The 22,887-nt window shown below is 37.8% G+C and overlaps 1 protein-coding gene across 1 annotated transcript in view; it reads left to right on the top strand.

Moving 5' to 3' along the window:
* The window catches only part of BDP1 (B double prime 1, subunit of RNA polymerase III transcription initiation factor IIIB), a 47,908-nt gene extending 25,550 nt beyond the window's left edge, over positions 1 to 22,358 (top strand). The window contains exons 25-41 of the mRNA XM_017735367.1: positions 1,146 to 1,341; positions 2,347 to 2,564; positions 3,474 to 3,864; positions 6,663 to 6,761; positions 7,053 to 7,089; positions 7,517 to 7,600; positions 8,242 to 8,470; positions 9,642 to 9,799; positions 10,437 to 10,578; positions 11,117 to 11,303; positions 12,581 to 12,641; positions 14,173 to 14,362; positions 15,780 to 15,990; positions 16,893 to 16,935; positions 17,755 to 18,052; positions 19,325 to 19,559; positions 19,919 to 22,358. Coding sequence (XP_017590856.1) covers positions 1,146 to 1,341; positions 2,347 to 2,564; positions 3,474 to 3,864; positions 6,663 to 6,761; positions 7,053 to 7,089; positions 7,517 to 7,600; positions 8,242 to 8,470; positions 9,642 to 9,799; positions 10,437 to 10,578; positions 11,117 to 11,303; positions 12,581 to 12,641; positions 14,173 to 14,362; positions 15,780 to 15,990; positions 16,893 to 16,935; positions 17,755 to 18,052; positions 19,325 to 19,559; positions 19,919 to 20,047 — 2,908 coding nt within the window. The 3' untranslated portion in view covers positions 20,048 to 22,358. The remainder of the gene's footprint in view (positions 1 to 1,145; positions 1,342 to 2,346; positions 2,565 to 3,473; positions 3,865 to 6,662; positions 6,762 to 7,052; positions 7,090 to 7,516; positions 7,601 to 8,241; positions 8,471 to 9,641; positions 9,800 to 10,436; positions 10,579 to 11,116; positions 11,304 to 12,580; positions 12,642 to 14,172; positions 14,363 to 15,779; positions 15,991 to 16,892; positions 16,936 to 17,754; positions 18,053 to 19,324; positions 19,560 to 19,918) is intronic.
* Positions 22,359 to 22,887: the final 529 nt, after the last annotated feature.

The raw sequence follows: 22,887 nt of genomic DNA, 5'->3' as shown, positions 1-22,887 counted from the left end.
GTTCTTTTCTGCAAAGCTGCTTTCCATCTGGGTGGCTTGCAGCGTGTGCTGGTGCCTTGGGTTGTTCCTCCCCCGACACAGGACTTTGCCTCTCCCCTTGCTGAACTTCCTGAGATTCCTGTCAGCCCATTTCTCCAGCCTCTCCAGGTCCCTCTGGAGGCCAGTACAACCTTTGGGTGTCTCTGTCTTTGGGAAGCAACTCCTTCCAGATCTGCCTAATGTGTAAACTTGCTGAGGTTACAGCTTATCCCATCATCCAGATCATTTGTGGAGATACTGGACAGGATTTGACGCGGTATTGACCCACAGGGTGCACTGTTGGTTATTGGTCTCCAACTGGACTTTGTGTCACTGATCACAGACCTTGGAACCAGACAGCTCCATTTTTAGTCCACTTTCAGTCTGTACTTCATCACCTCCCTTACATGCCTGTTAGAAGAGACAGTATTCAACAGTGTTACAAGCCTTACTGGAGTCAAGGCAGACACTATTTACTGCTCTCCCTTCATTTATCAGGTCAGTCTGTCATTGAAAGAGGTTATCAAGTTGGTCAAGCATAGCTTCCCCATTACAAATCCATGCTGACTACTCCAAGTTAGGTTGTTTTTTATGTGTCTGGAAGTAGTTTCCAGGTTGGTTTGTTCCATCACTTTCCCAGGGACTGAGATGAGGTTGACTAAACTGTAATTTCTGGATTACTCTTAGTCTCTTTTTCTCAAGTCATGAATTTAGAAGGCCAAGATTTCTGTCTTCCTGATCTGAGTATGTTTGAACAGATGTAAGAATTGTATCCTTTTTGAAAGTATTAAAACCTTGAGCACTGGAATTAGTGAATATAATGTTCCTATGGCTGCTTAATTTTGGAGTACTGTGTTGGTATAGCTGACGCTTTCTACCCTCTCTGACTTTTGTTTTCCTTCCAAAAATTTTTCCCAAAAGTAATCAGGAAGGTCTACTGCTGCAGACAAATTACCTCCTTTTTGCAGTGTTTTTTTCTTCCTTATGTTTTTTTGCATGTAACCAACTAAGCAAATAAAAATTCAAAACACAAGTTCATTTCTTGCTGGAAGTATTAAGTATCTGATAGTAAGCCAAGCTTATAGAGTGTACTTTGCAGAAGTAAAAGTTGAAACATGTTTTTGTAGGTCCAATGATAAATTAAGTTCTGGAGAGGAAAGTGAACAGAGAGCAAGGGAACCCCATTGGAACCCAAGGAGAGACCTAAAGAGACTTATTAGGAAAAGGGATTATCCTGAAGAAGGTGAAAACAGAGAAGAGGACATCACTGAGAGCAGAAGTGAAGAAGAGTGTTCAGTATTATTAAAAACAGGTGTATCAGTGGTAAGTGCTGATCATGTATTTTGAGCCAGTTATACTTCAATCCTTTTGCCCAAGTTCTTAGAACCATAGCTGGCACAGAAATCCAGTATACGGCTGGAAAAGGTTATGTGATTATTTAAAATTTTTTTTTAATTTACTGTTGGAAATTATGTTGAATAAATGGACTTAGAATGTAAGATCTGTGGAAATATTTAATACACACTGTTGTCTTAAGTTCCATGGTTTATATGGTCAGAAATTTGCATTATAATAAACACATGCTAACACTGTTAAAAAATAATTTACTGTTTGTTATTCATTGAACAATGGAAAATAAGGCCATTAACTAACTTCAGATACTACCTAAAATCTGTATTAGTATACTTAGAAATAAAAATGAGTATGAACAAAGTTCAGACCTTAAATTTGCTCAGCATGCTTAACTTAGCCCAGACTAGTTCCATCTCTGTCTAATGCAGTGATAACTGAGTCAAGTTTATCTGGTGTTCCCTATTTTCTACATGGATGACTAAAATCTTCTAGTTAACATACTATTTTTGCCAAGTATCCATAATTGATGAACTGTGGTTGCTGATGTTTGTCTGTGTATACATTGAACAATATTTAAATGCTTTTATATAAAGTATGATAGTTTTTTCTTCCTAGTTTGTTCCCAAGGCAGAAAAAAAAATTCCTTCCTGCAAATTGTTCTTTAAATTTATAGGTAATTTTAGAAAATGATTCATCTTTCCAGCTTCTAAAGAGTTGGTACTCTTGCTGAATTGAGCGTGGTCTTGGTCTATTAACGACCAGCATCACTGGGAATTCAGGCATCATAGATAATGCCAGTTAATGACACTTCTGCTAAAGAGCCCAAAATTAAAGACAATGAGTAAAAATGTCCTAAGTTATCAGAGATGACAGCTGGGCACATTCTCAAGATCTTCAAACTAAGTTCTCTAAGTCACCAAAACCAGTTATAAATGTTTGGCATTTAATATGGTCGTAATTATTTCTTCCGTTCAGCAAAATTTCAGCAATATAGTGGAAGCTGGATCCTTCTCAGAAGCTATAAGGAAACACAATTTTGCAGAGAATGTTGAAGAACCATATTGTAAGAGAATCAGGCAGGACATTATACTCCAGCCTCCAGGGGTATCATCAGAGAGTGAGAGTCAAGTAGAACAAGATGATGATTCTCAGCTTTCTGCCTCTCAGGAAAAACATTCAGACAATCTCACGAGGTAAGACAACTGTTTTGGTTTGTAAACTCAACTGATTGATAATTATTGGCCATAGTTCTGCCGTATGTTACGTGAGTGTATCATGTCAGTTCTTGTGTCTTCCATCTAAACTTAGCAGATGCATGCAGATATCCCTATGTCTCTTACCCTGCCTGTATTCTGATAAAATGAACACAGCCAGCACTCTCACCAGTCCATCCCATGGTTTCAACAGAAATTCCTGATTTTACAGGGGAGGACTTGAGAGTATTTGGGGGCACAAGGATTGTGGGATTAACCTAAAGAGAAACTTTGTGCTAAAAATATCCTCTGCTGACATTTGTTTCCACTCCCCATCAGTTTACCAGGGAGGATGTTTTGGGGGGGATGTTTTTAATTACTTTTGATACTGAAAGTGGTTGTGCCCATGATTTTGAGGAAGGAAACAGAATCAACTGATTATTGAAGAGAATGCTGTCTGAGAAACCAAAGGAGATAAGTAGTTATTATCGAAGTTTGTAAACAATAGTCTGATCAACTAAAGTATCATAGTTTGGGGCTTCAAGTATAGCTTTAGCGAAAAACAACTGAAGTTGTCTTAAAACATGACTTAAAAAGCAAGTGACTTCCACATCCCTCAAGATTAAAATTATTTCATACTTTTCTCATCAAGGAATTATGTATCTTTGCAAGCTTAATTGTGAAGATTTCTAGCATTCTGAAACTGCTTAATACATACTGACAATCAGTACTTTATGTATACAGGAAGAAATTAAATTTCTGATTAAATGCTTACTTGTCACTATAAAGAAGTAAATAGTTTGCATTGTTGGTCATGATAACTTTTTTTTTTAATTGAGTTTGTTTTGCTTTGTAGTATCCCACTTTTTGGAATGTCTTGGACTTCACTGTTTTTGTTCTGTACTTTAGAGGGCAGTTCAGGAGATCATCAAAGTGGACAGCACTGCCAGAACACGTGTTGGAGCCAAAAGCTGCTACTTCTTCTGCCTCTGAATGCGAAGCTGATTGCAGTGAGAAGGGGAATCAAAGGCAAGGTGCTACAGTGCGTGTTACCAGAGGCAAAAGTTTGAAAACTACACAGAGAAGAAAATCTGGGAAGGAAACCAGAAGTTCAAAGATAACCTTTGTCACCCTTCGGGCTTCTCAAGAGGAGGAGGATGCCGAGGCAGATGACTTTGAGCTTTATGATGAAGATGAATGCTTTGCACCAGAGGAAGTAAACAAGGCTCCAGTGTTCGTTCCTATAGGTCTTCGATCTCCAAAACCAATTCCTGTGCAGATACAGGAAACCATGGAGGAGGTATTGTGTTGCTGGGTTCTGCATACGTAATTTTGTTCTGATTGTTTTAAAAGATTTTATTCTATTTGTATCTCTGAGTATTTGGGTTTTATCTGAGTTCAAGAATGGTGTTGAGAGTAGCAGGGATGTTACTTGGGACATACACTTGGTTTTGAACTTAATACTGCGTCAGCCTAAAATCCAGTTATGTAATTATGTTTACAACTATATATAGGTCTGCAAGGTACTCATCAGTTTGTTTACTGGGATTGAATATAGGTCCAGGCTCAATCCTTATCCATGTGTTTTGAGGCCCAAGATGGATCAAATGGAGCACTTCGATTTCATATTTGAATGTTAGGAAATGAGGGTATGACAAAAATGTTCCTGTAGGTCATGTCCCCCTTGCCAAGAAACTTTTAACTGTCAGGTAGGCTGACCTGAGCAGCAGCCAGACACACACATCTGCATGCTCACTCCCTTTTCCTGTGGGACTAGGAGAAATTAGGAAGGAGGGTCGGAAGATTTCTCTATTGATATAAAGACAGTTACATGCATGAAGGAAAAGTAGCATGTAAATAAAAAGCAAAATAAGGAATTTATTTACTACTTTCCATTGTCAGGTTACTTCCTGGAAAGCAGGGCCTCAATCTTTTTAAGAGTAACTTTGGAAGACAAATGCCATAACCACAAATGGCCTCCTCTTCTCCCTCCTTTCCCTGAGCTTTTATTGCTGAGCACATTATCACAGGATACAGAATTTCCCTTTGCTCATTTTGGGTCAGCTGTACTAGGTGTATGCTCTCCTGATCTCTTGCTTACCCCCCTTGCTCACTTCTTGCTGGGTAAAAGAATAGAAAAAAAGCTTTGACATTGTGCAGGAACAGCAAAAAACACCGGTGTGTTACCACACAATCCAAAAGACAGCATATACATCCCAGCCATGCCCAGTACAGTCTTCACTCTTCATTTCATATCATTTGTATCATGCCCAGGTCTTACACTATCCAGTACATCCTTATTAACCACAGCTTCTCTCTCTGTTCTTTGAAAAATATATGGCTATCATTCCCTTGGTCAGTGCCCTGCCCCCCACCTTATAATGTCCATCAAATGGCCTTTTTAGTTATTTAAGCCATGCCTTGGGCTCCATGTATTACATGGTTGCTCAGGAGAGGTGGCATGCTGTGTTGAGTTTTTGGGTACCAAAGCCAGCTCAGGTCAGTGACAGCTGTGCTTGCCTGGTTTCTTGTGAGACCTGCTTTCCCTTGATTCATGTTCTTCTTACTGTCATGTACAACTCAGATGATGGGTTAAAAAATTTAAATGTATATCCATTAAAATCTCCAGCCCTTGTTGCTTTGGTTCCTGCAGTAGAGTTTGGTGGTGTGGTGGAATCCACTCCTTCCTTTTCCATGCTCCAGTGTGGGTTCTCCATGGGATGCAGTCCACTTAAGGATGTTCTTGCTCTGTCCGGCAGGGGTAGATCAACAGTCCCTGATGCTCTCAGTGAGAGACCATCTATATCTTTGTTAATACTGTGCATTTTTACTCTTTCATAGATGATTTGTAGAGTTGTAAACTTACACACCTGGAGTGCAGGCCTATATTTCATGTGCACCCTTAGACTGTAATTGAACTTGAGCATGTAACACTGTAGCAACACATGGTATTGTATCTACTTAGACCAATCACCAGAGGGGAAATGGCATACATTTTTTGGTGCCAGGGAACTGTGCAGGTTTGGGAACAGTGGCCTCTGTTCAAGGCCTTGGAAGGGATTGTGTTCAAAGAATTAGACATTTTTCTATTTTTTTTCCCTGTCATCGCTACTTTCCATTCACTTCAGTGATTTTTGCTTTCTGGTGCTTTTTTGCTTACTGCTACTGCTAGTCCTCTTCCTCTCTTTGCCCACTGAAATCCTGCTTTTTATTGTCTTCTGAATTAATCACACTGTTTCTTTCTCCAGGTGAAACTGCAGAATAATTTAAAGCTCTGTCAAAACACCAAGTGGTCTCTAGAGTAATAATGGGCAGCAAAGCTGCTGCATGGAAACTTTTGCTGAACCTTTGATTTCAGAGATGTGGAATATATATTATGTGGGGGAATGACAAGCAAGTTGCCTGGTTTAACACTTAGGAGACAGTAGTACTAGTGAGGGATGTGGTCAGAGGACCTGAGGACCCAGCTGTTGTAAAATTTAAATAGGTCAGTCAAAAGTATCTGTAAAAAGCGCAAGCCTTTGAGAGCAGCCCAGATTGAGCAGTGTTTTTTGTGAGAACTTCCCTGGAAATATCATAATCTTTCTGTCAAATTTCAAGTCCTCATTTCTGAAAATGTCAAATGTCTGAAGTTCTCAGTGAAAACACAGAGCTGAAGAAACAAAAATAGGTAAAATGGTGAGTGGGTGTGTTTCTATGTGTCTGTATGTCTATTCCCTATCTTGCTTTGGAAATAAGTGTGAACTGTTTTTCCTTCCAGAAGACTTAAAAAGCAGAAAAAGAGTGAAAACTAACAAAACCCATTTGAGGTAAACAGTCACCATAAAAGATCTCAGCTGCATAACTTAATTTGGTGGAGAAGTGAGTGACTAGAAACAAGGCCTTAGGGTGTCTGATGCTTCCACTTAGCTACAGATAGCACTGCCAGCCTCCTGTTCATACCACTGCTTCCTTCTCAAATCAGAAGGTATGATTTTTGCAAAGGATCCCTCTAGATGGCGAACATCTGTTAAATATGTGAGATTTATAAAAATTTGCATTTGACAGATCTTCTTTTGCATCTGATGAACTGAAATACCTGTAAAATTATTTTTACAGCTGGAAATATCTGTGAATATCCCAGATGTGCAGGTGGCTACTGATGCTGAAAGTCTTTCTTGTGCATCTATCCAACCAGTAGTACAGAGGGAAGAAAAAGTAAGCACCTCAACAGCTGTTAGAATGTCTTTTGTTTGTTTCATAGTTCATACAAAGCTATCTCAGCAGTCTCTTGTTGCCTGTCTGAATGTAACTGTAGCTTATTAGACTGCTACCTGTCCCACACAAGTATGAGGCACAGCTATGGGAAAATTGTGTAAGTAAATATTGTTAGCCTTAAAACCGGGGTAACCTGTGGGTTAACACTTACACACTTATGTGTAAGTGTTAAATAAAAATTATGGAGTCATTTTATGTAGAACTTTGATACTGTTTTTCTTTGTATTTAAGGAAACAACCATACATGAGAATCCAGATGTGGACAAAGGTAGATATGAAACAATCTTGCTCATGTATTTCTTGTTAACTTGCTACCAATATACACATTTTCCTCTTTCTTAAAATACATTTCCCAAAGGTGTCACCATCTTGACTCTCAGGCTCAGCTGTGTCCTGCAGTGGATCAGCTGGAACTGTCTGTGTCCAGGGCAGCCCCCCTGCTGCCAACACCTTGCCACCTGTATCCAGTACACCATTAAAGGGAGTCATGTTGCTGCTCAGTGTTTTAACAGTAGTTTGAATTTGCTGAATGAGAGTGGCTGCTTGTCTACAAGCATTTTCATCCATAAGTAAGGTCAATTTAAAAAATATGTACTTCACTGTATTTGTGGTAGTGTCAAATACTTTTGAATATGGGTAAATGGATTTCTGGTTAATGCGCTTGTGATTTTTAATGTGTGTGTACAACTTCATAGGAATTAACGATGGAAGCACTGAAGCTGCTATGACTTTACTTGCAATGGGTGATCCAAATTTCCAGTTGAAAACAAGCTCTGAAGGTATGATCTGATTTATGAGACAAAGCCTTGCTCTCGTGCTTTCTGGGTCCACCTAAGGAGGGATGGAGCAGTGGCTGCAAAGCTCTTCCACTTGCTGCTGCATAGCAGGAGGTCAAGAATCTTTTATGCTTTTAGTCCTGCTGCACTGTAACATATAGTAAGTCTAGCCAATGCAGGGTGGCTGGAAAAAGGCAGGCACCCTACTGAATACTGCCAACTGCGTCAGTGCTAGAAAGTTGTTTGTGGAACTTGTTTCAGGAAGCACATGTTTGAATTGATCTGGTCACGTAAACTGGACAAAAGAAAGGGATCAAGCTTAAATGACTGTAACTGTCGGTGATCTTTCAGACCTTTAATGTGAAGCATAGCAGTTTCACCCTAACTAGATGAAATGTGAAATTACCTGGGTTTTACAGATTTTGTGTAGCATTTATTATCTGCTTTCATTGGTTGAATGTTAGTTTTTGTGTTCTTACTACCAGAAGTGTTCTCTGAGGACTGTATTTATCTGGGATTTGAATCTGTGTCTTTGGAGGATACTAACTGTGTTAAATGCAGCTTGAAGTTATATAGCTTTATATACATGCCAAACCTGAGTGTTTTAAATGAAGTTTTCCCATTCTGTTTATTGTTATAACTAGAACGAACACACATGGCACCTGCTCAAGATGACTTGGACATGGCTGATAGCCTCGTAACTCACACCTACTCCAAAGAAAACAGAACTTCTAGTCAGTATTTGCTTGCTTCAGACACTTCTGTCAAGGAATTACTGCCTTCTGAGGATGGAAACATCAATGTAGAGAATCAAATCACTGGCACAGGAATAGGTGTAGACGAGTATTCAGAGAAGGATGCTACCGATACCAGGTTAAATTACCACTTCATTTTCTTTAGTGAGAGAGATCCTCTGACACTGCTTACTTTTGCGAGGTTCTTTCTGGCCTTTTTACTGATTTGCAAGCAGTCTTGCTTTAGTAAAGGTTTCTCAGTTTATTTAATTTGCTATGTAATCTGCAAAAACTCCTCTTGTCTCCTTCTTATGACTTCCATGAGGTGTTTGTATGTAATTTTGGGGATCTACAACTAGTTTTTGTCTCATGAAATTAAGTTTACCTGGGGAGGCATGGGGGAGAATAAAATATGCAGACCACATTGTACTGCATCCCTGTTAATTACCAAGCTCTTTTTCCTATAGTTCTCTACAGCTAATCAGACCAAGACAAATAGCTTAAGTATCGCTGCTGCTGTGGGGTGTAGATCAAAGATTCAGAGCAAAGAGATGGCAAGAAACCAGTTGATCTTCTATCATTATGGTTTTTAGTGATTGATTTTTTATAATTCTGCATTTGTGAATTACGAGACAGCTTAATCCGACACTTTTCCAGAGAAAACATCTGTGGGGTATGCCCAGCCCCTGCCCTGGAGGGATGTCTGCTGAGATAAGGAGATTGCGTAATCGCCCAGCAAGACTCCCTGGAAAGGCAACCACTTCTTTAGTCACTTCGAGAAAAGACAGACCCACAGTCCTTTAGGACACCCTATGCAGATCCTTTGTAACCCGTTGGCCTTTACCCATCCCCTGTATGCATACCCCTCAAACATCTACTGGTGACCATGTATTATTTGAAAGACTGTTTAACTTGTTGATTGCTTGAATAAACTATGAGATTATACTCTTTGAAAAATCATAATCAAAGATCCTTCATTTTGCATCCAGTTTAATTGTATCATTAAACCAGAACTTATACCATATGGTATGTATTAGATTTCTGATCTTCTCCTGTTATTTAAACATTTCAAATATTCTTTTATTTTCTTCCTTTACGTTGGAAACATACTAGTTTGCAGCATACCTATCTGTTTCAATTCGCAGATGATTTTTATTTTTTTTATTCTGCCAAATAGCTTTCTGTCTTCTCTGCCAGTTGCAGCCTGCATTTCAAGTCTTCATTGTCTGATCTACCCCATATCTCTTGTATCTTCACTAACCATCAAAAATAAAAAACTCTATTGATGACATTTTTCCTTTTACTTTCAGTGATAGCTCTTTGCCTGTGGCGAATAGTATGAGACTGACAGGAGGTGGACACCTGGAGCCTGAGCCAACCTCTGGAATACTGAGGTCCAACGAAAACATACTGCAGGAGTTACTGAATGCAAATGTACTTGTGGAACAGCTAGAACAAATTCCAACTGGTAAGCCTGTTTCTTATCCTAGAGCTCTGAAAATGGTTATTCAGATAGATTCACATCTATTCATGAAATGAAACAAAGCTGAAAGTCTTCACTTTCATGTTCACAGATGATACATCACCATTGTAACATAGGGTACTCATTTGGTATACTTTTATACATAAGTATACCTTTTGGCATAAAATTGAATTAAATTTGAGTAGCAGTTTTTTCCTGCAGGTATTAAGTTACCTGGAAAGCACTTAAATTACTGAACTGCCAATTCCAGAAATACAGTCCAATACAGTGTACTTTTTTTCTGTTTATTACTGTCTTTTCCTTCCATTAAAAGTAGAAGAGGAGATAGAAAGAACTGGTTTTCTATTCTTAAAGCAGTTGGAAAAAAGTTAGTCTTCAAACTCTTAATTATCTTCATATCACTGGCAAAATGCACAAGATATGAAAGGCAAAATGAGATATGTGTATGTGCCTTACTTACATAAGACACAAGTATACATGTGCACATTTATGTATGTGTCTATATAAACATACTACAAAATTTTAATATATACAAGGTTATATGTAAAAGGTAATATGAATATGTATATATACCTGCAGATTGAAAAGACATTATTTTAATTTTTATTCTTATAAAACTTAGATCCTACAGCCCTGAAGGGTACTGCAGAAATGCAGATGGTGGAACTAGAACCAATCAGACTAGCTGCAAATGATTCTTCAGTTCTTCATGACTTTGCAACTGGAAGTATGGAACTTAGCAAGCAAATAGACAAAACTGAGAGGTAGGAAGACTCATCACTTCATAACTGACTTTATTCCTTTAGTATGCGACTGTAATGGAAACAGTGTGCTCATGGACACTGTGTATGTTTATACAGATAGTGTACAGTTTAGACTTTAGGTTTTTCTCCCTTGCATATTGTGCTACAGCTTTTGGAGGTAGAACATTAACTTATGTTTGCTATTTCAGAACTTAGTAATTACCTTACTACTTAACTGTCTTTCATGAAACTGCAAGGAAATGTTAAGGAGTTGATTCATTTAGAAATGTTAAGGAGCTTAAAAGGCTTCCTGCTTGGTTGTTCTTTCAGTAGAAATGCCTCCATTAATGGAGTTACAGAGGCTTTTCCCTGAAAGTCTTCATGTAGACCTGTTCAAAGATTATGCATTTTATTTAGTAGAATGATGTAGTTTTTAAACAGGTGCTTTGTTTCTGTGTAATTACATATGCTTCATATTAAACAAATCATAATACCGAATTTAGCATATGCACAGGGTATCTTCATTTGGTTTCAAATTAACTAGATATATACCTTGCAGAACAGAAAAGCCGATAAGAGATGCTTGTGGAAATTCAGGATATTTAAGATCTCTAACTGCATCACTGAAACCTGAAAAATCACACCTTGGACTGGAGGACTATCCAAATCCAAGTTCCGTGGATGAAATTCCCGACCAAAGTCCTTTTCCTCTTGAGGACAATATATGTCCAGTTAACTTGACTCAGGTAAAGAACTTAATTACAGTCCAGAAGTGTCCAGTTTTTGAAATTCTGTGAAGAAAGAGGTTTTCAGTGCAAATGTGCTGACCAGTTCTAAAGATACTTCAGCTGGTAAATGAAACTTGATTTTTTGCAGGAGTATATCCAAACAATCTTTCAGACAAACTTAATCTTTGCAGACTCTGTTTAGAACATTTCAGCAATAAGTGATACGCCTTAGCAAAATTGTGAGGAATTTTGAAGGAGTCTTGATAGAAGAAATTACCTAGGATTCATGTGTCCATTTAGTGTGACCTCTTACTGTTACATTTGTTTATATTAAACTGAAGTTAAAACATTACTGCTTGGATGGAGCATGTTTGTTGTCACTCTCATTTGCTTTGTTTAAAGCAAACTGTCATGCTCTTTCTCATTTATTTAAAAAAGCAATTAAGAGCTTTATAGGCATATTATTATATGACAGACACAAATTTTGCATATTTTTACATACTTCTATATCCTTTATATCATCATCATGTATGTCATGGCCAAGCACTACGTCTTTCACATCCATTTCTTTGCAGTGGTTTGTGTGTCTGTATTCTAGTATAAATGAGAGTTACCTTATTTCTTCATGAGAGAAAGGTTCATTTGCAGTTTCCTCAGGGCTTCCTTCTAGTGTTGGCTGAGATCAGTGAGCACGTAGTTATGGTGGAACAGCTGATGCACAGAAGCTTGTTTGGCACAGATGTGTCAAGGCTGATTTCATGTTAGGAGCAATGTGCAAGAATGATGTTTCTCTTACAGGCCTGGCAGAGAGTATGAGAAAAGGCAACTTGCAGTAGATTATTCCTGGTTTGGGGAAAGGGGCAAACAATAAAAGGCAAGGGATAGATGAGCTGCAGAGCTGGGTGTTTTTCTTTGGCACTCAGTGGTTTGTTAAGGGTTGTAGAAAGCTGCTTTCTTAGTGCCACTGAACAGTTTATTGTATGAGTCATCTTTGACAGCGTTGTCCTGTAGGAAGTATAAATTTATTTTGACAAACCATCAATACAGACAATGAGCTGCATATGAGTTTACAATGAGCTGCATATGAGTTTTATATTTCCCCAGTGTCTCTTGTCCTTGTCAGGCTAGTACTATTCAACCTAAAACAGCTAGAAGTGAAAACTGACACATGCAATAATGATGATGTGATTAGATTTTTTAGCTCTTCAGCATTTGACATTCTTTGTTTCTTCCTGTTTCCTACAGTTATTTCCCAGATTTATTAAGTTGTTTTATTTCAACTGTGTTGTTTCTAGAATGAAGCTTGTACTCAGGATGCTCAACAACATTGCGTAAGCAGCACAGAAGAAACTTCAGGTATAATGTCCTAATATTCAAAGTTTAGCAAAAGCCCACATTTGTGTATTTTGCAGTTACTAAAAGAGTAAAAAACCTAAAATTTTCATTAAAAAAAAAGAATTTTCATTGACATGAATAATCAGTCTATTCCATTAACACAGATAATGATCCACAGCACTGTGACATTCCCCTTCCTAGCCTCTTTTGTAAACAGAAACTAGATTTGGGAACTTTTTGAATGGCCCTTCATTAAGTTTAAATATCAATAGAAGGGAAACTTGTTCTCTTTTCCCTGTTGTGAGCTCCTGCTGCTTTCCTTGTGGTAGGTATAGCAGGTTTTAGAGCCCTTTATGCACCTCTGACTCACCCATCGAAAACTGAACATGACAGAGGGAGAGAAACTGTGTAGTTTTCCACTGGCTTAGTGAGCTATAGTTGCTCATGAAGTTACCAAGTGAATGCCGTTGTCAGAGTTGTGTGAGTAGGAGGGCTGTACTGTGCCAGTGTGGAGCAGGAGAGAAAGAAGAAGAGGAGAAGTGTAAGTAAGACAATCAAATTTCCTTCTTTAGCTGTACTGAGTCAACAGATTAATGCCTAACTGATATGTTATGAAAGTTATGAAGGTGATGTCTGCTTTTCCCTAGAACAAATTGAAATGCAGTTGGTTTGGAACCGCTACTTGTCTAACATATGGGATAGTCACAGTGTCAGAAGCCCAGAATACTTAACTTTACATGGAAACTGCAGTCCAAAGCTGTAACTCATGAGCTTGTGCAAAAGATCAGGCTAATACTTCTTAGACATCTGTTGCTATGCTCTGTTTTTGCAAGAATCTTGGGCTGAAGCATCTTAAATCATATTTAATTAGATAAAGAACCCAAGCAAGTTGTGGTTGGAATAAGAGTTTTACATAATTGAGAGCTGTCTTAAATAAGGGAGTGCCATTGTTGTTTTCCACCTTTTGAAAACTTTACAAATGTTTGTTCCTTAAGTTCTAATGGATGACATTTGGCAGTTATCTGTTAATGTCTGTTTGTTGACTAAATTATTTATGTTTTTCATCTATTAAATTCAAGACTGTGCTTCTCTTCTGCCAGTCCTCAGTGAGGGGAAAAATCCTGTGTTTACCTTCAAAACAGCAGGTATCTGCCATTAAAGGAAGTAACTCTTAATAGCTGAGAGTTGCAATTAAAGACAGAGGGCCATTTGACCACCATGACACAAGTTTAATAAAACTTGAAATTACTCTTTAATGCTAGAGCACCTATTTAAAAATCTTCATCATTACTAGGCATTTTTAACGTTCCTCATTCTGAACGGTAATCATGATTCCACTGCAGTGAATAGGCACCAGGAGATGATGACGTGTATCTCATCTAAGAAGACAGGAAGCTTATTGTCTCAAGAATAAACCCAGTGCCTTTTTCCATGAGAAATGAGTGCCTAAAATTTCAGTACTCCATATAGGGAGGACATGAAGAGAACAGTGTAATTTCGCATTTGATTAATAATTTTCCATTTTTTCTTTATTTCCCTGGAAAAATTATAGTAGTGAATGATGATCATAGATGTCCAGAGGAAGAACAGACATTCATTTTAACACTGGTGGAAATCCCAGCTGACTCAAAAGAGTTTGATGCATCTGTTATGCTGGAACAAACTTCAGAACCAGTACTACCAGCACCAATACTTATCAGCCCAATAAGTACAAGTGAAACAACTGGGACTGCAGTGGAGAGGTAAATGCTTTATTTTTTATCAAAGTGAAACACTTTTTGTGTACCTTGATTGTTCTCTGAATGTGCAGTACAGATTAGAACTTCTTAAAAGAAGAAATGCAAGAGGAGGTAGTTTTGACGGACTGGTTAGAGAATTAAGAAAGTAAAAAGGGCTCTAATCAGATTTGAGGAAGATTACATAGGTGTTTTAAAGTTAGTGTTTTAGTTAGCTGGGATTTTGGTGTCACTTTAATTCTGATTTATCCTTTAGAGTAAGTCTTGCTTTTTAGTAGAAATCATTTGTCCAGCTTGTGCCTTATTTTGCCGTGAATCCTTACAGTGCAAAGCAATTGAAATGAAAAAATCTAAGCATGTTTACATTTTTATAGTACTTTAACAGTTTTGTAGAGTGGCTGTTTATTAACTGCTCTTCCAGATTTTTCTTGTAGAAAATGTGGAATATTTCTGGAAAACATGATAAAACTAGATATAAATTCTTATATCATTCTCTTGAGTTTGTGCTATGTTCAAAAGGCAGACAAGATGAAAACACTAATTAATTACTCAAAAGAATAATAGCTGGTTTGTCTACTGCAATCCAAAAGGGTTTGAATTTCTTTTACAAAGAGTACCTCTCAATGCAGTGTAACAAAATTGTTATGTCAACATTACAGTTGCACTAAATCTAGTCAGCTTGGGAGAAAAAAAAAAATCAAAGGAAAAAGACATTCTGAAGGATGGAATCGTTGCAAAGTAATAAAAAACCCCCAAACCCTAATACTCTACTAATGTAAGTCCTCAGATCATAACTAGAGATGTGATGCAATTCTACATAATTGTGGAGAGTCTTGCTCTGGGATATCAGATGCTAGTATCATTCCTTTATTGAAAGGATAGGTCTTTGAGCGAATGTTGGCTATACAGTGTAAGAATTCTAACTCCTGTGGAACTACTGATGATAAACAGAATAGCTGACAGGCAGAGTTAGAGTACATGATCTGTCTCGCTGTTCCCATACTGCTTTACCCTATTTTCCTAGTCTCTGCTGCTTCTCTGCATGTCTTATATATGTCTGTATGTCTTTTGAGATCATTCAGTGCGGGGGGATTCAACTGTGCAGATAAATAAGACTGTATTTTAGCATTTTCTAGGGCAGTTAGTAAGTTGCCATATTTTTACTTCATATGAAAAGACCAAGTGGAGTTCAAATAGAAGAGCTAAAGTAACTAGATTCAATTATGGCTAGAAAAACTAACTCCACATAGCACAACAAAATGTTTATTGGTAGTAAATGGTACATTTGAAGTTAATATTGACATAAAGCAAGAAAGAGTATCACCATAGATCCATGTGTAATTTCCATACAGAAACCTTATACAAAGTAAATTTTGGCTTCTTGTACAGTCACATTAATGACTTTATATGTAAACACTATCAGATCCTTGACAACTGCAGCTGGTGAAGTTGCTGCACCTTTAAACAGCAGTATGGAAACCAAACAACTAGAGAGTGCATCAGTAGGCCCTGTTCCAAAGTTGCAGAGAGCTCAAAAACGGTTGGCTGCAGAGCTTGAAAAGAATGATTTTCCTCCTTCCAAGAAAACTCCGTCTACTGTTGCAGTGGAGGATAACCTGGAAACCACTTACAAGGTGAGATCGTAATTTGGTGAGTTTTCATGCATGGGGTAGATGCATAACACATAATAGAGCATTTTAATTATGTTTATTTTTTAATGGTGTTACTTGCTTAAATATGTACTGCCTGTAAAACTTAAAAGGAAAATCAACACCTATAGATTCCTTTTAATTTTGAAATCTACAACAGGTTTTGGATATTCATTATTTAGTATTAGGGTTTTTTGAGAATCTGCAGGCTCTCGGGTTTTTTTAATTTGACTTCATTGTAGACAGACTGGTAATATGTCTTATTTGGTTCATTCTGCATCACCCTTTAGACAATGACATTGCAGGAGGGGAAACTCTGGATATGTATTGGATGACTGGCAGACTGTCTAGGTTCACTGAATGATGTTTTGAATCTGCATTGTGTCTGTTACATGAAGAATCTGTTAGATAGATATGTTCCTATCGATTTTTAACATAGCAGGTACTAGTTTAAAAGAGCAAGCTGCCAGTGAAAACAAGCCACCATCTTTCCAGCTTCCTTCTGTGCTTTTTTACAATATGACCAAGCTTGGGGCAGTGACTACCATTGATCTTTTTAAGTGGGCTAAGATTGTACAGTGTACCTTGATGTAGGAATGGGTAGTAATGCTCCACATGATCCAGAGAGCTTTTTTGTGAAGGGCTGGATAACAGTCTTCTTCCCTCTTTGATCTCTTATCTCAATATCCTTGTCTTGAGTCATTTGTCATAAGAACACCTTGAAAAGCCTGCTCAGGAAATGAGTTGAGTGATGAATGATGCTGCACTGTCTTCTGTATCAGTCCTGCTCTTAGAACTGTGCATGTGTGATATAAGTCTATCAACTTCATTGTCTCTTCTGTATTGTGAGCAATAAAAAACCTTTTTTTTTTCTTTTTTAAATACAGGGTTATTCGATTAAATCCACAGATGTGCCAGTGATAACTTCTGGTAGGTACACTTAAACTTGTAAGCCAAAGTATAATGAACGTAAATACATCACAACACTGGGTGTCATGCTAAATAGTTCTCTCTGAGGTCATCTAATATAAAAATAGAAACAGATTTTCCTGGTACTACACTAATACCACCATTCCATGTTTTCTGCCATAAACTAGGTCTGCCGTACATAAATGTTGTTAATTTAATAACAGTTCTGAAAGCACTGGTGTAGCTAGTTTATTGGTGAAATTTGAGAGGGTTTTTTGTCTAAACATGTTATCTTCTCTTAAGCAAATATTTCCACCTGTTAAAGAGCACTAATAATCAAAAGTGTTACCTGGCATTTAACCATACTATGCCAAAAAAATTTATTTTGTTTTGCATTTCTACTAAAAAAGTATGTAATTGTTTGGGAGCTTAGTCTGCCTCTGAAGAAACAGAGAAAAAGCAGAATTGCTGACAATGCAGTCTTCAGTGACCTGAGCCTACAATTTTGGCTCTGAAAAAGACTTTTAAGGGAAGTTGTAGAAGCTAGATGACTAGACTAAGGTCTATAGTGTGCTGTAAAGGATGAGAGGGCGAAGACTGTGCTGTAAAATTTAAAACCACACTTCTACCAGCTTTTCCTCATAACATCTGTATAATCTTACAGGTTTTAAAAGTAGACCATGAACTTTTAATTTGTAGTGGTGACTTATAAATGGACAAATAAGACTAAACAAAAATTCAGCCCTTCTGTTGTAATGGTGCAAGCCATCTTAATGTCACAGGCATTTTTTGGGCTCTTGTGTTATCACTGAAGTTTTTGACTCTCAATTTCTTTTACAGGGAATCCTTCTCAAAAAACAGAGTCTTCAGCAAAGGAAAAAGTACTTACTTCTGTGTTGGTGTCTGAGTCTGTGTCACAACTGGCTGAGAGAAGCCATCTTGAGACTTCGGAGAGCTTAGGGAAAGCACCACTTGAGAATCCAGCATCCAAAAATGAAGAGGAGGTTATGTGTAGGTTAACCTCTAACACAGAAGCAGAAATAAGCAGACAAGGAAAGCAGGAGAATGTGCATGAATCTGCACAGTTGGAACATACTGGTGGAAGCACAGCATCATCTTCAAAAACTCCATTACTCAGGTATGCAATAGTTGCAATAATGTTATGTCAGCTTGTTCTGTAAAAAAAGATCTTGTTTCTATGTTGACATTTTTTCAGTACCATTGTTTGTGGCCCGCATGGCTAAGAGTTACAGTTTCTATACTCTCCTGCAAATTAGGAAGGATCAAACTGTCCACGTTGAAATTTGCATCAGCTTACTCAGTAGATCAACTGGGGGGCACTACTGATGTAGTGTGTCTATTTAGATATTGATAGATGCCTCTTGTTAAGCAGACATCCATTGCCTGTGATAGGAACTTAAGAGAATTGTTGTTTTCCATGGGTGAGTCTCATGTTGTGAGATATATACCCATTCACTTGTTTTGGTGTTTGTCCTGCCAGTAAGATGTGTTACTGGTGCAGTACTGAGCATGCTGGATTTTTAGGACTAATTTAAGTCATTTCCCCTAAGGAGTTTCAATCTTGGCAGCTCAGAGGATATTCTTCTTATCTATCTGTTGACTTGATTTTTTAAGTATACCTTTCTGTACTGTTTGTTTAAATGTTTTGAGTTCCTGCCCTCTGTTGCTCCTGTGCTCAATTATTTTGATTGTAATGCTCTGCTGGCCTCTTCTAATCTGTCATTTATTTTTTCCTTATGCTTGTGTGAGTACCAATACTGGCTATTTGTACTTGGGACATCCACGGCAATTGGATAGTGATGCATAAATATCAGAATCCTTGCCTTAAAGCTTACTTTCTAATTTGTAAACTCTTAACAACATGAAAAGTTAATGCTTTGTGTACGTTCCTTGCTGCCATGAGTTCCGTACACTCACTGGTCTGGGTTTGATGCTGTAAGGAGGCTAAAAACCCTGCAGCAGATAGTCTGCTGTAGCCCCGTCCTTGGGGATCAGGTTTCTTTTCCTATTGATTACATGAAGGACGTTCAGAATTTTCAGTGTATTCTTCAGGAGTTTGTCTCCATCCTTCTTGGAACCACTCTCTGAAAGTCTGGTAGCTTGTTATGGGCTGTGCATTAGCAGCAAATAGTAGGTTCCTGTTCTCAGGGTTAAAAATTGTCAAGAGTCTCTGTGACTGTTCATAAAAACTCTTTTTACCAGCATATCCGGCAGTATGAAAGCCTTTCTCAGAATGACATTTTGGTTTTTTCCTTAGAATTTTCGTATGTCCTGTAGGTGTATGTTTGTTTCCTGTGTAATAAGTTGGACTCCTGCAATACCATTTACATCTTCATCTTCCTTTTATGGAGCAATCCTGTGACATCCTGACTCTATTTGTTTTGAACAGGGGTGGACGAAAACCGTTGGGATTTTTATCTTTAATTTGCAAAAAAAGTAATTCTGAATCTGCAGAAGATGCCAAAGGGAATAGAGGGAAGATCCAAAAGCCTCGAATTGTGACTCCAAAACGAAGTCTAAAGAAGCCTACTCCATCTGCTAAGGATAATAGGGAATCTTCTTCCTCTCCGTCTACTTCATCATCTGTGGAACATGAGCATGTAGCTGCTGATGCTGCAGTTACGGTATGAGTTTAATTTTGAACACCCATGCATTTCTGAGGTGTGAAGAACAGAGAATTAGTTGTTTTAGGAGTGGGTAGATGGTCTTGTAGCATTCATGTTTTGAGAGTGGTATTTGCTCTGGTCAACAAATTCTGACTTGTGCATGTGTAGGAAACTTGTAAGGGAACTAGGATGATTTTTCTCTGCATGGATATCTATTTGCTTCTCATTTTCAGTAAGCTGATGTTTCTTTCTTTGGTCAAAACTTCCTACCTAAATAAAATACCCCTACAAAAAGCTCAAGTGGATATATATGTGAAAATATTTACACATACCCACCAATGAAGACTGTTAAGAGCAACCTTTTCTTGTTTTATCAGGTTCCAAGTAAAAACTCATCTGAGAAGCCACCTCTCTGTGCTAAAGATCAAGAGAAGGAAGGAGAGCCAACCAAAATCTCTGAGTACTTTTTCAGTGACATCTTTATGGAAGTGGATGATTCAGAATAGCAAATGGGTTTTATAAAAACCTAGGACCACAAAATATACTGCAACAAGAAAAGAGTATTTTAGAAGTTACAGTTGGTTCTGATATTCATTATGTCACGCTTACTGTCAGCTAGTAATAACAGTACTCTTGTTAATTAATGCCATGAAGGTGGAATGGATTCCTCCTGAAGCAACCTGGGCACTTTCAAAATGCTGACATAGTCTAAACCACTACAATGGTGTGTCACTGGACCAGACTAATGACTGCTGGCTTATGGTTTCACTTGTTTAGACACTGATAATGAGTGCATGACTGTCATACAGAAAAGTGCAATGAAATAATGTTTAATCTTGCAACAAGTATCCTTTTCCATTTTAATGCTGAAGCTTTTGGTACTGACCGTTCCAAGTTCTTTACTTCTTTTTGCGAAGTATGTTACGTCAGAAGGAGGAATGAACTTTTTGGATATAATGTAATCTCTGAAGATCAGAATGCAAATACTGGAAGTAGTGTAGTAAATACATACATACATATGTTAAGTACTGCAGGTATTTTTATTAGAATCTCCAAATTACGTATTTTTGTAAGAATTTTTTAACCATGTAATTTAAAAGATCCTAACCTGAAAAACCCAACAGGATTAGTTCTTTAAAAATGTGTTGAAAACTTAAAAACACAGTTTACTAGGAGATGATAGCACAAGGTTAATGTTTGCAACCTTGTTTATCACTGGGAGGAAGAGATTGATGTTTCCTAGTATAAATGCTAATTTTCTTCTAGATTAGAAAGCAAAGCTATAGATTTCTTTTCCTTGTTTTTACATGTAGGTGTTTGTATATTTGCTGACTTCCTCGGTTTCCCTTGTGCAAAGTAGCACAAAGAGATTGGATTTAAACCATGACTATACAATGTCGCTGTTTTGACGATTTGCTGCTTTGAAGCAGTTGAATTAGAAAGGTTTTCTCATGTTGCATGTCTGCTTGTACTGTAACTTGGTATAAAATTCTGGTGTAGCTTTAGATTTTAGTCTAAGTTTTTACTTACCTCATCAAGAGATTGGTCTTGATGAGGTAGTTAGGTTTATGCACTCTTTAAGTCAGGTGGTCACTGAAAGATTCAATATTTAGTCTGAAACTCCTGCTTGAACAAAAATGAGTGTGTAGATTTGAGTAGTCTTAAAATTTTTCCCATTACTTAATACTAGGAGGTGCTTTTGCAAAATGATTTACTATGAAGGTGAAACTGATGTTTAAATGGTATTGTTAATGCTCTCAAGAAACCTATCATCAGCTTTGGACTGGGTAACCATTTACTGGCAGGTAAATAATATAAATATGTAGTTAATTTTGAAATAGTTGATGAAGTTTGAGAATGTTTTTCTTTTCAGAAGTTATTGGCAAGGCTTCTGAAGGAACCTTAAAAATTTTGTCAGTGAGGAGAAATACAGAAAAAAGCTACTATTACTGCAAATTGATATGTTAGCAGGCTTCTGCCAATGAAATGTTGCTAGCAGCAGTATTCCTTGAGGTGATGGAAAAGGGGCTGGTGGTCCCAGTGTAGAGTAACTTACTTGAAAGTGTCTAATCAACCCACCTCACCCACCAAAAACCCCTCCAAAAACACCAACAACACTTTCTGTTCAGATGGTACGTTGTGCTTTGCCTAATCCATTTAACTTGAAATGTTTAAATAGTGTTTTACTGTAAACATGAAAGAGATTAATGTATACATGTAACTCTGTGTGTTGTATATCTTGTAGATATTAAGTATGCAAGTGTTTACTTCCTGATACGTGTGACATGTTTATATCACTTGCACGCATAGAGCCTAAAAATAGATTCTTGGGGAGTGGCTATGAAATAATTGCCGTGAGTACCTTCTGAGTGAGTTCTGAGGGGATAATCATTCTACATGTAGTTGCATACATTTTAGCTTGCATTCATGTTACAAGGGGGAAAAAAACAACTACTTCATTACTAAGATTTATGGTGCCTTACCTGCATTGTTAATTGGGGCTATGCTTTCTTTTTCCTTGCAGCAAATAACATGCACTTTGTTAGAGGATTTTTTTTTAAAAGAACAAATTCAATTTGAATAGAAAGAAGATGATTTTGTGTTGTTTTGTGTATGAAAGTTTTATAATGATGAAGGATGTAAGAAAATATCGTTGAAATCTCAACACTTACAAATAGCATTTTTACAAAGATGTGGCATAAAACTGCTTTGCTTAAGAGTTGTCTGACACCTTATATCATCATATGTAAGCTTTCTGTGTCAAAGGAAGTAGTCCTATTCTGTATGTATATTATGTGAATAAATTATTTTCTATTACCTGTGTTTCCATTTCTTAAAGTATCAATTGTAGTTTTTAAATATTTGCAGGTACACTTAGCTAACGGGAAGTGTGAACTAGAGGAAAGGCTGAAGTTTGGGCTGCACCACTGGGGTGCACACAGACCTGCTGGTACAGCGGTAGGCTGAGTGTGGTTTAACAGGGGCCTTGTCATTGTTCCCTGATTTTGTTCCAGAATAGAGCTTAATTTACTTGGTATCAGACTCCCCAGTGTACCTCTCTCTAAAGACAAGGGCCTTGACTTCAAACAAACTAAAACTGAATGCTGAAGGAATAGCAAAGCTTTCAAGCAAGGAAGAAACTCGACCAAAGAGGTTTGGGTTTTAAAAAGATCTGTCCCTGTTACTGTATAAGTGAGCATGTAATCTTGCGTGGAAAGTCGGGCGTTCCAACACAATTCTTCTAAAGGGCGATCTACGTTGTTCGGGGGACCGGGCCAGAGCTCCGCGGCCCGGCCCGGCCCCGCTGTGCCCATTGGCTGCGCCGGGGGGAGTGGCGGCGGTGGCG

Source organism: Corvus brachyrhynchos, unplaced genomic scaffold, assembly GCF_000691975.1.
Source record: "Corvus brachyrhynchos isolate BGI_N302 unplaced genomic scaffold, ASM69197v1 scaffold22, whole genome shotgun sequence".
Classification (NCBI taxonomy): domain Eukaryota; kingdom Metazoa; phylum Chordata; class Aves; order Passeriformes; family Corvidae; genus Corvus; species Corvus brachyrhynchos.
This window is presented reverse-complemented; position numbering and strand designations above follow the sequence as displayed.